This window comes from Symphalangus syndactylus, chromosome 2 (genome assembly GCF_028878055.3).
Source record: "Symphalangus syndactylus isolate Jambi chromosome 2, NHGRI_mSymSyn1-v2.1_pri, whole genome shotgun sequence".
In the NCBI taxonomy this organism is placed as follows: Eukaryota; Metazoa; Chordata; class Mammalia; order Primates; family Hylobatidae; genus Symphalangus; species Symphalangus syndactylus.
The window spans coordinates 5,153,531-5,166,695 of record NC_072424.2 but is presented as its reverse complement, the minus strand read 5'-3'; the positions used below and the strand labels follow the sequence as shown (position 1 = coordinate 5,166,695).

General features: G+C 54.0%; 1 protein-coding gene and 1 long non-coding RNA gene across 3 annotated transcripts; one reads left to right on the top strand and one right to left on the bottom strand.

The window, feature by feature from the left end:
- The first annotated feature begins 13 nt into the window (after positions 1-13).
- On the top strand, positions 14-12,708 carry PAOX (polyamine oxidase). 2 transcript variants are annotated; one of them, XM_055244662.2, is made up of 7 exons: positions 14-679; positions 1,181-1,667; positions 2,646-2,845; positions 5,138-5,390; positions 9,967-10,079; positions 10,562-10,719; positions 12,327-12,708. In XM_055244662.2, exons 1-7 carry the CDS (start codon positions 499-501, stop codon positions 12,468-12,470), a joined length of 1,536 nt encoding a protein of 511 aa, XP_055100637.1. In that variant the 5' UTR covers positions 14-498; the 3' UTR covers positions 12,471-12,708. The 2 variants fall into 2 exon arrangements, with proteins under 2 accessions (XP_055100637.1, XP_055100647.1); XM_055244672.2 differs by lacking the exon at positions 10,562-10,719 and having other exon boundaries at positions 415-679.
- Positions 9,148-11,813, bottom strand: LOC129463955 (uncharacterized). The gene is made up of 2 exons (XR_008651362.2): positions 11,576-11,813; positions 9,148-10,514 (listed from the first exon to the last, which is right to left on the bottom strand). It is a non-coding gene; the product is annotated as an uncharacterized lncRNA (long non-coding RNA).
- Positions 12,709-13,165: the final 457 nt, after the last annotated feature.

The window sequence follows — 13,165 nt, the reverse complement described above, 5'->3', positions numbered from 1 at the left end:
CGCAGACCTGTGGCCACACACGCACACGCAGGCGCGCGCACACGCGAACTGACGGCTCGCTGGCGATGCTGGAGGCTGTCACAGCCCCCTCCGGACGCGTTAAGCTCTCCCAGGTCCCACCCCTGACACCGCGGCGCCCCCAGACCCACTGCGCCCTCGCACTCGACGCGGGTCCCTGGGGGAAGCGCTCGCTGCGCCCCCGTCTCCCTTGGAGGAGACACTGGTCCGCCCGCCCGGCCGGCTTCTCCCTCCATGGGGACCCGGCAGCGCGGGACGCTCCCTGACGCCTGTCCTCGCGGGCTCGCGGGCCCTCCCACGCGGGGCGCTTCCCTCTGAGACCTGAACCCAGTCCGGAGGCTCGCGGAGGCCGAGGCGCACTGTGGGGCCCGGCCCGGCCCCTTCCCCGCCCTTCCCCGCCCCCTCGCTCCGCCTCCGGCCTCCTCCGAGAGCTCCAGACCTCCCGGCTACTCGGAGCCCTCTGACTGCCCGGACCGCGCGATGGAGTCGACTGGCAGCGTCGGGGAGGCCCCGGGCGGACCCCGGGTGCTGGTGGTGGGCGGCGGCATCGCGGGGCTGGGCGCGGCGCAGAGGCTCTGCGGTCACTCCGCCTTCCGGCACCTGCGGGTCCTGGAGGCCACGGCCCGCGCCGGGGGCCGCATCCGCTCGGAGCGCAGCTTCGGTAACCGCCCCTCCCGGAGCCCCTCCCGGAACCCAACCGGCTGCGCCCGAACTCGCCGGCCCCAACCTGCCCTGCGCGCAGCTGACCGGCCCGGCCGCCTCGCCGGGCTCCCCGAGGGAATCCCCGCTCGCTTAATCGGCCAGAGTTCACCGCCCCTAAACTCAGGGCTCAGAGTTAGTGAGGAGGGCGCCGGCCAGGGAAGGCGACCTGCGGCTCCATAAAGCCGCCCTGGTTCTGCCCCACGGGGGCCCGCCCCAGCCCCGGGGTACGCCCACCCTGCACCCCTCCCTCTGGTCCACACCGCCCGACAAGTGCCCTCCTGCCCAGTGCTCCCCTTAAACTGGGTCTGACAGGGTCCTGCCCTTGGGGACCACAGGGCCCTTGGGGACAGTGTGGTCACATCCTCCTTGGGAAGGCCAGAGTGGGCGTGGCCCAGGAGAAGGGCTCAGGGTGACCGTTCTGGGAAAGGACCTCCAGGTGGCATCTGCTGTCCCGTCGCAGGTGGCGTGGTGGAGGTGGGCGCGCACTGGATCCATGGGCCCTCCCGGGGCAACCCCGTCTTCCAGCTGGCTGCTGAGTACGGGCTGCTGGGGGAGAAGGAGCTGTCCGAGGACAACCAGCTGGTGGAGACCGGGGGTCACGTGGGCCTGCCCTCCGTGAGCTACGCCAGCTCCGGGGCCCGCGTGAGCCTCCAGCTGGTGGCGGAGATGGCAACTCTGTTCTACAGCCTGATAGACCAGACCCGGGAGTTCCTGCACGCTGTGGAGACCCCGGTGCCCAGCGTCGGGGAGTACCTCAAGAAGGAGATTGGCCAGCACGTGGCCGGCTGGACAGAGGACGAGGAGACCAGGAAGCTGAAGCTGGCCATCCTGAACTCCTTCTTCAACCTGGAATGCTGTGTGAGCGGCACCCACAGCATGGACCTGGTGGCCCTTGCACCCTTTGGGGAGTACACCGTGCTGCCGGGGCTGGACTGCACCTTTTCTAAGTGCGTGCCTGAGCCCCTGCCCCTCCAGTCCTCCCACCAGGCTCCCCAGGGCCCCGGGGCTGGCCGGGTTCCGCTCTTGCTTGGGTATGGGAGGGACAGGAGACCATTTGTCCTCCCCATTCAGACAGACTGGTTGCCCCTTTCCCTAGTTTTGCTCATTTAAGCCAAAAAAGTTATTTCTGAGAGAGAGTGTTTAAAAGAAGGAAAGGTAAGGCCGGGCGCGGTGGCTCACGCCTGTAATCCCAGCACTTTGGGAGGCTGAGGCAGGCGGATCATGAGGTCAGGAGTTCAAGAACAGCCTGGCCAACATGGTGAAACCCCATCTCTACTAAAAATGCAAAAATTAGCCGGGCGTGGTGGTGCGTGCCTGTAATCCCAGCTACTCGGGAGGCTGAGGCAGGAGAATTGCTTGAACCTGGGAGGCGGAGGTTGCAGTGAGCCAAGACTGCGCCATTGCACTCCAACCTGGGCGACAGAGTGAGACTCCATCTCAAAAGAAAAAAAAAGAAGAAGAAGGAAAGACTTCTCTTGCTCCTGTATTTATGAGGGGTTTCGACTGTAGAGGGGGCCAGACAGGCCCTCTCCCTGTGGCAAGGTGGCTGCCAGGTACCAGGTGCAGGTGAGACCCTCCTTGGGCTGTCCTGTCACCCCTGGTGTTGTTGGCCCCAAGGCTCCTGGCCAGGCAATGGGCATTTGTGAGTCAGGAACTCTGTGGTGGTGAGGAGGAAGCCCTGGTTCCGGCAGATTGCCTTGAGAGCTCTGTGCCCACTGAACCCTCCCTTACAGCCTGGAGGGCAGGTATGAGCATCCATGAGGTGGAAAACCACAGAGTGGAGCTGCCCTCCATGCTGGCCCGGAGCGATGGAGAGCTCCCCGCAGCTACCTTTGATGTGGGTGGGAACTCGGAGCACGTATTTCCACCAGTCCTGCCCTTCCAGGGACTGGGCCTCTACGAAACCAGCACTTCCGTCTTCCTAGGGGCTACCAAGGGCTCACAAACTGCATGATGGCCTCCCTGCCGGAGGACACCGTAGTTTTTGAGAAGCCTGTGAAGATCATCCACTGGAACGGGTCCTTCCAGGAGTCAGCCTTTCCCGGGGAGACCTTTCCAGTGTCGGTAGAGTGTGAGGATGGAGACCGGTTCCTGGCACACCACGTCATCGTCACCGTGCCCTTAGGTAGGTCAGGTTTTCAGCCCAAACCCCCATCCCAAATGCCCCCGCCTCTGCCCTTATCCTGCCTCAGTTGGCTCTGGGGCGTTTGCTTGTGTACGAAGCTCACATTTTCATTCTAGTGAGTTCCAGCTAGGTGGAAGGAATGATTCTGTTATGTTTTGTAGCAATTGCATGCTTTGGAATTAAGGGTTTCACTGTAAGAAAAAACGCGAGTAAGTATGCGTCCTGCTTGCTTGGAGGTAACCGTTAGGGTTGGGACAGCCTTGGAGATTAACCACACTGCACTTTGCTGGAGACAGGAAAAGGCATGAAAAGCCTGGTCTCAAGGTCAGGCCTGGGGTGACCTGTTGCAGGAGCCATGTGTATAATTCTGTTTAATTCTAGATCTGGTGCTTTAGATCTGTGCTTGAGTAGAGGTGGTTTGAAGCTGTTTTATGAAAGGTGGAGATGGTTGAAAACAGAGTTACTAGGATAATTGCTGTCAACTGGACATTTGCTTGATATGGGTTTCACACTGCCATGGGTCTCTGCCTGAGTTATCGCATTGACTCAGGCAGCCTTGGGAGGTTTCTGTCACCGTCCCGCATTTGACAGATTTGAACATCTATGCAAGTAGAGGGAAGTCACTTAATTGCCCAAGTTCACAAAGCCAGCAAGTGCCAGCACTCACTTGGAAACCTAGGTGTGATTGACGGGTGTGTGATGAAAAGCAAGAGCCTCCGCAGCCCTAACTCCTGTCTCCAAGGGGTGGCTCTGCCCTCCTCGGGGCAGGGATGAGCACTCAGACCCCACTGCTGTTTCCCAGAGATGCATTCATTGTCCACACATGAACATCTGCTGCCGGCTGGGCGTGGTGGCGCATGCCTGTAATCCCAGCCCTTTGGGAAACCGAGGCAGGTGGATCACCTGAGGTCAGGAGTTCAAGACCAGCCTGGTCAACATGGTGAAATCCTGTTTCTACTAAAAATCCAAAAATTAGCTGGGCGTGGTGGCAGGCACCTGTAATTCCAGCTACTTGGGAGGCTGAGGCAGGAGAATCTCTTGAACGGGGGAGGCGGAGGTTGTAGTGAGCCGAGATGGTGTCATTGCACTCCAGCCTGGGTGACAGAGTGAGACTCTGTCTCAAAAAACAAAACAAACAAACAAAAAAACAAAAATCTGCTGCTCAGTTTGCCTGTTTCCACCTCCCCCCAATAGAACTTCTCAGTGTTTCCAAATCAGCACACATAGATCTACAGCGGTCTTTTTTGTTTCCCTCCAGTGGCTTTGTTCATTCACGTTTGGAGTAAGTGCTTGCGGGGCCTGCTAGGTGCTGATCACTGGGGACGTTGTCAGTAGATACATTGTTACAACTGTGAGCATTTTGTTTATAAGGAGCCAGTTCACAAAAATTAGCCATTGGGTGCCTGTAGTCCCAGCTACTCAGGAGGCTGAGGCTGGAGAATTGCTTGAACCCAGGAGGCGGAGGTTGCAGTGAGCTGAGATTGTGCCATTGCACTCCAGCCTGGGTGACCAGAGCGAAACTCCGTCTCAAAAAAAAAGGAGCCAGTTAATTTGCCATGCAGTGTTTTCTTGTCATTATTTCATAAGCATAGGTGGAAATTTAGGTGGTCTTCACTTTTTCTATTTCATGCAGTTTTACATGTGCACTTAAAAACACTTGTGTTGGCCAGGCAGGGTGGCTCATGCCTGTAATCCCAGCACTTTGGGAGGCTGAGGCGGGTGGATCACCTGAGGTCAGGAGTTCAAGACCAGCCTAATCAACATGACCCCATCTCTACTAAAAATAGAAAAATTAGCTGGGCATGGTGGTGGGTGCTTGTAATCCCAGCTACTTGGGAAGCTGAGGCAAGAGAATCACTAGAACCTGGGAGGTGGAGGTTGCAGTGAGCCAAGATGGCATCGTTGCATTCCAGCTTGGGCGACAGAGTGAGAATCCATCTCAAAAAAATAAAAAAGAAAACCCAAAAAACAAAAAACAAAAAACACTTGTGTGAAAGGTGGGGAACGGAGGCCTGTAATCCCAGCAGTTTGGGAGGCCAAGGTGGGAGAATTGCTTGAGCCAGGGAGGTCAAGGCTGCAGTGAGCCCTGATCATGGTGCTGCATGGACTCTCGCCTGGGCAACAGAGCAAGACCCTATCTCAAAAACAAGGACAAAAAAGTAAAACTGCTTGTGTGAATGTGTCTGTAGGATAAACTCCAGCAGGGGAAATTGCTGGATCCAAGGTCTGGACAGACAGGACTTCCATGGAGGGCTTTATGTGATGTAAGAAGAGTCCAATTCTGAATTCCAGGTTTTCTTAAGGAACATCTGGACACCTTCTTTGACCCTCCCCTGCCGGCTGAGAAGGCAGAAGCAATCAGGAAGATAGGCTTTGGGACCAACAACAAAATCTTCCTGGAGTTTGAGGAGCCCTTCTGGGAGCCAGACTGCCAGCTGATCCAGCTGGTGTGGGAGGACACGTCGCCCCTGGAGGACGCTGCCCCTGCGCTACGGGACACCTGGTTCCGGAAGCTCATTGGCTTTGTGGTCCTGCCTTCCTCTGCGTACGTTTGCTCCCTGAGAGGTTCCGTGAGTGGCTGGCTCATAGGCCTTCATCTGATGAGGACGCAGCAGTGTGTCCGTTCACTGCAGGGCATTTCTAGAGGGTTTAATGGGTAGGGATCCCATGAGCGCCCCGCCCAGGTGCTGGCTGCACCTGGGCCTGACCCCTGCGGGGACAGATGGCGCCCTGCTGTATGCGGGTTGTTGCAGGCAGGCCCAGTCTTCAGTCAGTGGGAACGTGTTTACTGGAATGTTGCAGGGAGCTGGGGCTTGTAGATACAGAAGATCTTTGAAACACCATCTGCCCATACCTGGGGAGACAATACTTAAACGGGATGAAATAATTGAAGGAAACATTCCTAGAAGTAATGGAATGGGAGACCCACAGAGGAAGGGCTCACTTGTATGGGCTGGCCCTCTTAGAAACAGCATATCTAGACCATGTGGCGATTTAGGAGATAATCCCATGAGTGATGTGGGGATGGAGGGACTGATTTTTCCAGCAAGATTAAAACACAAAGACATCCTGAGGTAGTCAGATGGCAGATATAATTCCACGTTTCCACTGACAGATGCCGCAGGAGGGGGCACCGAGTTCTTGTTCTGAAAGACCCAGGATGGGGTGAGATGTAGGGCATGCCTGCCAGATGGTTCATAGTTGCCATCCACTGGGAGCAGGAGGCTGCAGGCTGCAGACCAGCCCCGCACCTGTGATGGGGGAAGCCTGTGTGTCTCCTTCACACTGAAGAGAAAACTGGCATTTCGGCCAGGCGTGGTGGCTCACGTCTATAATCCCTGCACTTTGGGAGGCTGAGGTGGGTGGATCACCTGAGGTCAGGAGTTCGAGACCAGCCTGGCCAACATGATGAAACCCCGTCTCTACTAAAAATACAAAAAATTAGCCAGTGTGGTGGCGGACAACTGTAATCACAGCTACTCAGGAGGCTGAGGCAGGACAATCGCTTGAACCTGGGAGGCAGAGGTTGCAGTGAGCTGAGATTGTGCCACTGCACTCCAGCCTGGGCAACAAGAGCAAAACTCTGTCTAAAAAAAAAAAAGAAAGAAAGAAAACTGGCATTCCAGGTGTTGAGATAGGCCTGGGTTGCTGGTGGGCAGCCGGGTGGGTGACTGTGTGTAGAGCCACCTGCTCCAGGCCCAGCACCACCTCCTGTGCTCTCTTGCTTAGGACATCAGTGGGACCCTGAGTGCTTTGGTGGGACCCTGTCTGTGGCACGGGGTGGTAGCTGTCCCATCCTTTTATATACCTGCAAAGGGTTGGGGATCTCAAAGAGCTTTTGTTTATGTGAGTCACATCTGTAAATTTACCCCATGATAAATAAATTTTTTTTTTTTGAGACAGAGTCTCGCTCTGTCCCCCAGGCTGGAGTGCAGTGGTGCGATCTCGGTTCACTACAAGCTCCGCCTCCTGGGTTCACGCCATTCTCCTGCCTCAGCCTCCCGAGTAGCTGGGACTACAGGCACCCACAACCACGGCCAGCTAATTTTTTGTATTTTTAGTAGAGACGGGGTTTCACCGTGTTAGCCAGGATGATCTCGATCTCCCGACCAAATGAATCGCCTGCCTCGGCCTCCCAAAGTGCTGGGATTACAGGCATGAGCCACCGCGCAGCCACCACATGATAAATTAAATTATTTGAGATGATAGTAACAAACCTATTCTATGTTAGCATAAATAACATTTTTAAATGAATATTTTCTTAAAATTTAATGAAGGGTGGCAGCAGTTTTGTCTTTTCTGCAAAACTTTTTTTTTTTTTGAGACAAGATCTCCCTGTCACCCAGGCTGGAATGCATGGAATGCAGTGGCATGATCTCAGCTCACTGCAACCTCTGCCTCCTGGGTTCAAGCCATTCTCCTGCCTCAGCCTCCTGAGTAGCTGGGATTATAGGTGTGCGCCACCATGCCCAGCTAATTTTTGTAGTTTTGGTAGACACAGGGTTTTGCCATGTTGGCCAGGCTGGTCTCGAACTCCTGGCCTCAAGTGATCCGCCCACCTCGGCCTCCCAAAGTGCTGGGATTACAGGTGTGAGCCACCACGCCCGGCCTTTTCTGCAAAACTCTTTAGTGTTACACTTAATGGAAGACATCTGGGTTCTCAGGCCTCCTCTGCATTCATTCTGTGGTGATGTTTTATTTTGGTTGAAACACAGGAAGAAAATGTGGATCTACATGGATATGTGGTTGGAAGAAGGAGTGATATTTATTTATTTATGAGACGGAGTTTCACTTTTGTCGCCCAGGCTGGAGTGTAATAGCTCGATCTCGGCTCACTGCAACCTCCGCCCCCCGGGTTCAAGCGATTCTCCTGCCTCAACCTCCCAAGTAGCTGGGATTACAGGCGCCCACCACCACACCCAGCTAATTTAGTATTTTTAGCAGAGACAGGGTTTCTCCATGTTGGTCAGGCTGGTCTTGAACTCCTGACCTCAAGTGATCTGCCCGCCTTGGCCTCCCAAAGTACTGGGATTACAGGCATAAGCTACCGCGCCTGGCCAAAGGAGTGATATTTAAATAGCTTTTCAAATGATTGTGGGTATTCTTTGATACTACTTCAAAAGTCAAGAAGTAATAGTAGTTCCTTAAAGGTTGGCCAAATATGGAATCGGAGAGCACACCAGTGAATTTTTTGTCTTCTGTGATACTGAAATCTATTTGTCTGTCTTGCACTTTAAATGGATCTTTTACCTATCCATGACTTTAGTCATTTGGAAAATACTACGCTGGGCGTAGTGGCTCATGCCAGTAATTCCAGCACTTTGGGAGGCCAAGGTGTGCAGATGGCTTGAACTCAGGAGTTCGAGACCAGCCTGGGTAACATAGCGAGACCCAGTCTCTACCAAAAATACAAAAAGCTAGCCAGACGTGGTGGTGTGTGCCTGTGGTCCCAGCTACTGGGAGGCTGAGGTGGGAGGATTGCTTGAGCCCAGGAGGTGGAGGTTGCAGTGAGTGAGCTGTGCTTAAGCCACTGAACTCCAGCCTGGGCAACAGAGCGAGGCCATGTCTTAAAAAAGAAAAAATATATATATTGGTTCATGTAGTCTTCCAAATGTTGATACATTTCATTATACAATATAAAAAATCAAATTTATTAACATACCACTGATCTCAGAAAAGTCTTTCAGTATTGGGAAGCTGTTATGCTGTTGATGGCAGAAAGAAGCTTTTCTAAAATTGCAGTTTTTGCTTGAGAGCTTAAACTTTCTCATTGTCTATAAATACTATTTGTTAGTTGTTTTCCTGTGATAGAGACACTTTGCTGATTTTCAAGAAAATGTCGCCAAATACCAGACCATGATTTGTCTGTCTGGTGCTCTCCTGAGTTCTGAGCCTGTCTGTGAAAGACGCACCAGCCCTGCCTGGAATGAGCTTGTGCAGGGCGAGTCCTCCATGGCCACCGCGCACCACGCGCAGCCGGAGCGTTCTACGTGGTCTCACTCTGTCGCCCAGGCTGGAGTGCGGTGGCACGATCTTGGCTCACCGCAACCTCCACCTCCCGGGTTCACGCCATTCTCCTGCCTCAGCCTGCCGAGTAGCTGGGACTACAGGTGCCCGCCACCACGCCTGGCTAATTTTTGTATTTTTCTTAGAGATGGGGTTTCACCATATTAGCCAGGCTGGTCTCGAACTCCTGACCTTGTGTTCCGCCTGCCTCGGCCTCGCAAAGTGCTGGGATTACAGGCCTGAGCCACCGTGCCTGGCCCTCCACGCAGATTATTAAAAAGACATGAACTCGAGGGTCAAGATTTAATAAAATTAGTAACTTTTATTGCCTTTGATCAATGACATTCTCAAGTGAAAGCAGCATTTTTATTTTTTAATATATATATTTTAACTTTCATATTCAGAGGCAGGGGTACACGTGCAGGTTTGTTATATAGCTAACCGTGTATCGTGGGGGCTTGTTGTACAGATTAGTTCATCACCCAGGAATTAAACCTAGTACCCATTAGTTATTTTTCCTGCTCCTCTCCCTCCTCCCATCCTCCACCCTCCCATAGGCGCCAGTGTGTGTTCTCATCATTTAGCTCCCACTTGAAAGGGAAAACATGTGCTATCTGCTTTTCTGTTCCTGTGTTAGTTTGCTAAGGATGATGGCCTCCAGCTCCATCCATGTCCCTGCAAAGGACATGATCTCGTTCTTTTACGGCTGCAAAAAGCAGCATTTTGTAACCTGCTTGTGTGGTGGTGGGAACGCCTGTAGGCGCACGTGGGTCCTGTTGCTGCTTGATTCTGCTAAGGGACGGTTTACCTGCCCTGGTTCTTGCTCAGGTGCACGTCGGCGTGGTGGAAACAGCAAATGCTGTCTTAGCGTCTGAAGATGGCTGTGACCTTGAGGGTCCCTGGCAGGGTCTTCTCCCCCAGGACTTTGCCGCCCACACTCTGCGAACTGCTGCCTGAGGGACGCTCCGTGGGGTGGCTCTTTGTGCCTCTGGGGCCCCTGCTCCATCAGTGGTTCCTTGCTGAGAGACGCGGGCGGAGAGCTGGACTGGACGCCGTCATCCCAGGGTTCTCTCCATGCAGGTCTGGTCATCCCAGGCCTCTCCTTCTCCATGCAGGTCTGTCCACGTTCTCTGTGGGTTCATTGCCGGGCTTGAGTCTGAGTTCATGGAGACTCTGTCGGATGAAGAAGTACTTCTGTGTCTCACCCAAGTGCTCCGGAGAGTGACAGGTACTCACCACACGCCAGTTCCTGCCTCTGCTCGTTACTGGTTGATCTCTAAACAGAAACTAGACTTTGCAGAACAGAGAAAAACTAAATTTGGCTGACTCTGTACATCTCCAGGGACCATCCTTCCTCATGTTAGTGGGGTCAGTAACAGTTCTTACCTCCGAGGAACTGAAATGACTTTGCGAACACTTCCTACTTCTGCCACCAAAATCAATGCCATTGTCCTTGATCAGATTTTTACAGAGGAGGAACCCAAGCCTGGGAAACAGTAGCTGCTGTCGGGTCAGAGGCCCCCGGGTCCCGGCCCGCTGCTGTCAGGTCAGAGGCGGCAGGAAGAGCCTCTCCTGACGCACTCTGCTGCTCAGTTTTCTTCCCGCGTAGCATCTTTCACGTTAAACTGCTCAATCTTTACAAATGACAAAAACAGTCGCAGACCTGTGGGTGGGAGTTCTCGGTTAACATGCAGTGTCTCTGTGGCTCAGGAAACCCACGGCTCCCCGCGCCCAAGAGCGTCCTGCGGTCTCGCTGGCACAGCGCCCCGTACACTAGGGGCTCCTACAGCTACGTGGCCGTGGGCAGTACTGGGGGCGACCTGGACCTACTGGCTCAGCCCCTCCCTGCAGACGGCGCCGGCGCCCAGGTATGTGGCGTGCCCTGGTCGGGGGGCGTGGGTCCCGCGGCAGAGCCCCCGCGGAGTCTCGGCGCTGCAGGAGTGCCAGCCAGTGAGGGGTGGGCTGGGACCCCAGACTCGGAAGCCATTTTCTTTTTGAAACTAAGAATAATTTTTAAATGTATTATTTTTGTGAGAATTATACACACACATAGCTTAAAAAGTCAGAGAATTCTGCAGTGCTAACAAAAGAAAATAAAACCAGAATGGCAGGTGGAGCCCCTTTTGCCCTTCCCAGACTGTGCTCCCAGCTGATTCTGGTCGCTAAGTTTACTGCATCTCTAAAAACATGTTTCTGCTACCACATTTTGAGAAACGTTTCCTGTGCAAAATGTCAAACATACAAAAGTAGGGAGAACCTTTGAGTACCCACCAGGCTTCCCCTAAGCCAGGCTTGCTCCCCACCCACCCCCGCCCTTTCTTATTAAGCATGTCACACACAGGACGTTGTTTCACCTGGGGATATTTTGGTGCCTGTCTCTAAAAGATAAAGACATCCTTGTAAAATACTTAACTATGATGCTGAGGGCAGTGGCTCACACCTGTAATCCTAGTGCTTTGGGAGGCCTAGGCAGGAGGTTTGCTGAGGCCAAGAGTTCGAGACCAGCCTGGGCAACATAGTGAGAGTCGGTCTCCACACACACACACAAGTAGCCAGGCATGGTAGCAGGCACCTGCAGTCCCAGCTGCTCAGGCTTGGGCCCAGGAAATTGAGGCTGGAGTAAGCTATGACTGCACCACTGGACTCCAGCCTGGGTGTCAGAGCAAGACTCTGTCTCAGAAAACATAAAAATAAAACCATATAACTGTGATACAATTTACCCACTTAAAAATTAATAATCATTCCTCGATATGATCCAATATTTAGTCAGTGTTCAGTTTTCCCATCAGCTCATGATCTCTCTTCAGTGAGGCTGCTTGGAAATGTTGCTTCTTGAGTTTTCAGTTTCAGGTGTTACTAACTGACTTCTCATTACATCAGATAAGGCTGTAGCTTTCTTCCTCTGCCCACCCAACTCCCAGATCCCTACCCCACCCTCCCCATACGTGATCCAGGAGTTGTGGCCAGATCACTATTCAGTGTTTACACCCCTTGTTTTCTCTAAACGCTGTTCACACCTGAGCTGCGGGGTGCAGTCGCTTCCTTTCCCGCCCGTTGGTGGATGCGTGTGAGCCGTTTTCCCGCCGGTTGGTGGTGCGTGTGAGCCGTTTTCCCGCCCGTTGGTGGATGCGTGTGAGCCGTTTTCCCGCCCGTTGGTGGTGCGTGTGAGCCGTTTTCCCGCCCGTTGGTGGATGCGTGTGAGCCGTTTTCCCGTCCATTGGTGGTGCGTGTGAGCCGTTTTCCCGCCCGTTGGTGGATGCGTGTGAGCCGTTTTCCCGCCTGTTGGTGGATGTGTGTGAGCTGTTTTTCTGGCTGTTGGTGGGTACGCGTGAGCCCTTTTCTCGTCCGTTGGTGGAGGTGTGTGAGCTGTTTTCCCGCCTCTTGGTGGGTGCTTGTGAGCCATTTTCTGTGTTTCTTTGCCCAGACCTTGCTGTCTGAATTGCATCCCCATTCTAACCCTGGCTCTTCTTTGCAGCTCCAGATCCTGTTTGCGGGGGAAGCCACACATCGCACGTTTTACTCCACGACCCATGGGGCTCTGCTGTCGGGATGGAGGGAGGCCGACCGCCTCCTCAGTCTGTGGGCCCCGCAGGTGCAGCAGCCTAGGCCGAGGCTCTAGCTGGGCCCAGCCTACTCTGTTCCACCTGTGCCGGGGGAGACTGGGACCCTCATTTCCTCTGACAGATTTCAATCTGGCTTGAGATTTGGGGATGTTAATGAGGGTCCTCTGGTTTTTGGTAACTGGGGCCACCTTCTCAGTTCTTGTGTCTGTTATTGGAGTCTGGCCAGGGTTGACTTGAGCTGAGACACCGGATGCTCACGGAGATGCTGGACACATAAAGCAAGTTACAGCCACAGCGTCCAGAGCCATCCTTCCTGCCTTGAAGCCGTCCTGTCCTTCCTGCCTTGGGGCTCCAGCACCTGCTGCTGTTGTCTTTGTCTTGCTCCAGGCCCAGGGTGCACAGGGCCCTGTGACTCCAATCCCCACAACCACACGTGGCCCCACACTGGGTTCCCTGAACTCTGGGTCCTGTAGTTGCTTCTCGTCCCCCTGCATTCTTGTGGCTGCTGCCTGGGATGACAGCATAGCTGACAACCCTCCTCTTGTTCATTAACTGATGCTGCATCAAGCGCCTACTTCACAGGTTCTCAGGGCACTGGGGAGATGAGGGGTGCCCTGCCCTGCCCTGAGGCCAGGGGTTTTCTGGAGGAAGTGAATACATAATAAGGCCTGAAATGAGAAATGGTGCCCAGCCCATGGGAGCCGGGGAGTGTGTGGGGCGTGGGCAGTGCTGGGGTGAGTGTGCTGGGTGC

Excerpts from the sequence above, each read along its gene's own strand:
- PAOX (XM_055244662.2), top strand. The coding sequence starts at position 499 with ATGGAGTCGACTGGCAGCGTCGGGGAGGCCCCGGGCGGACCCCGGGTG. Across the intron at positions 10,080-10,561 it reads AGTGCTCCGGAGAGTGACAG|GAAACCCACGGCTCCCCGCG; the intron begins GTACTCACCACA and ends TCTGTGGCTCAG. Across the intron at positions 10,720-12,326 it reads CAGACGGCGCCGGCGCCCAG|CTCCAGATCCTGTTTGCGGG; the intron begins GTATGTGGCGTG and ends TCTTCTTTGCAG.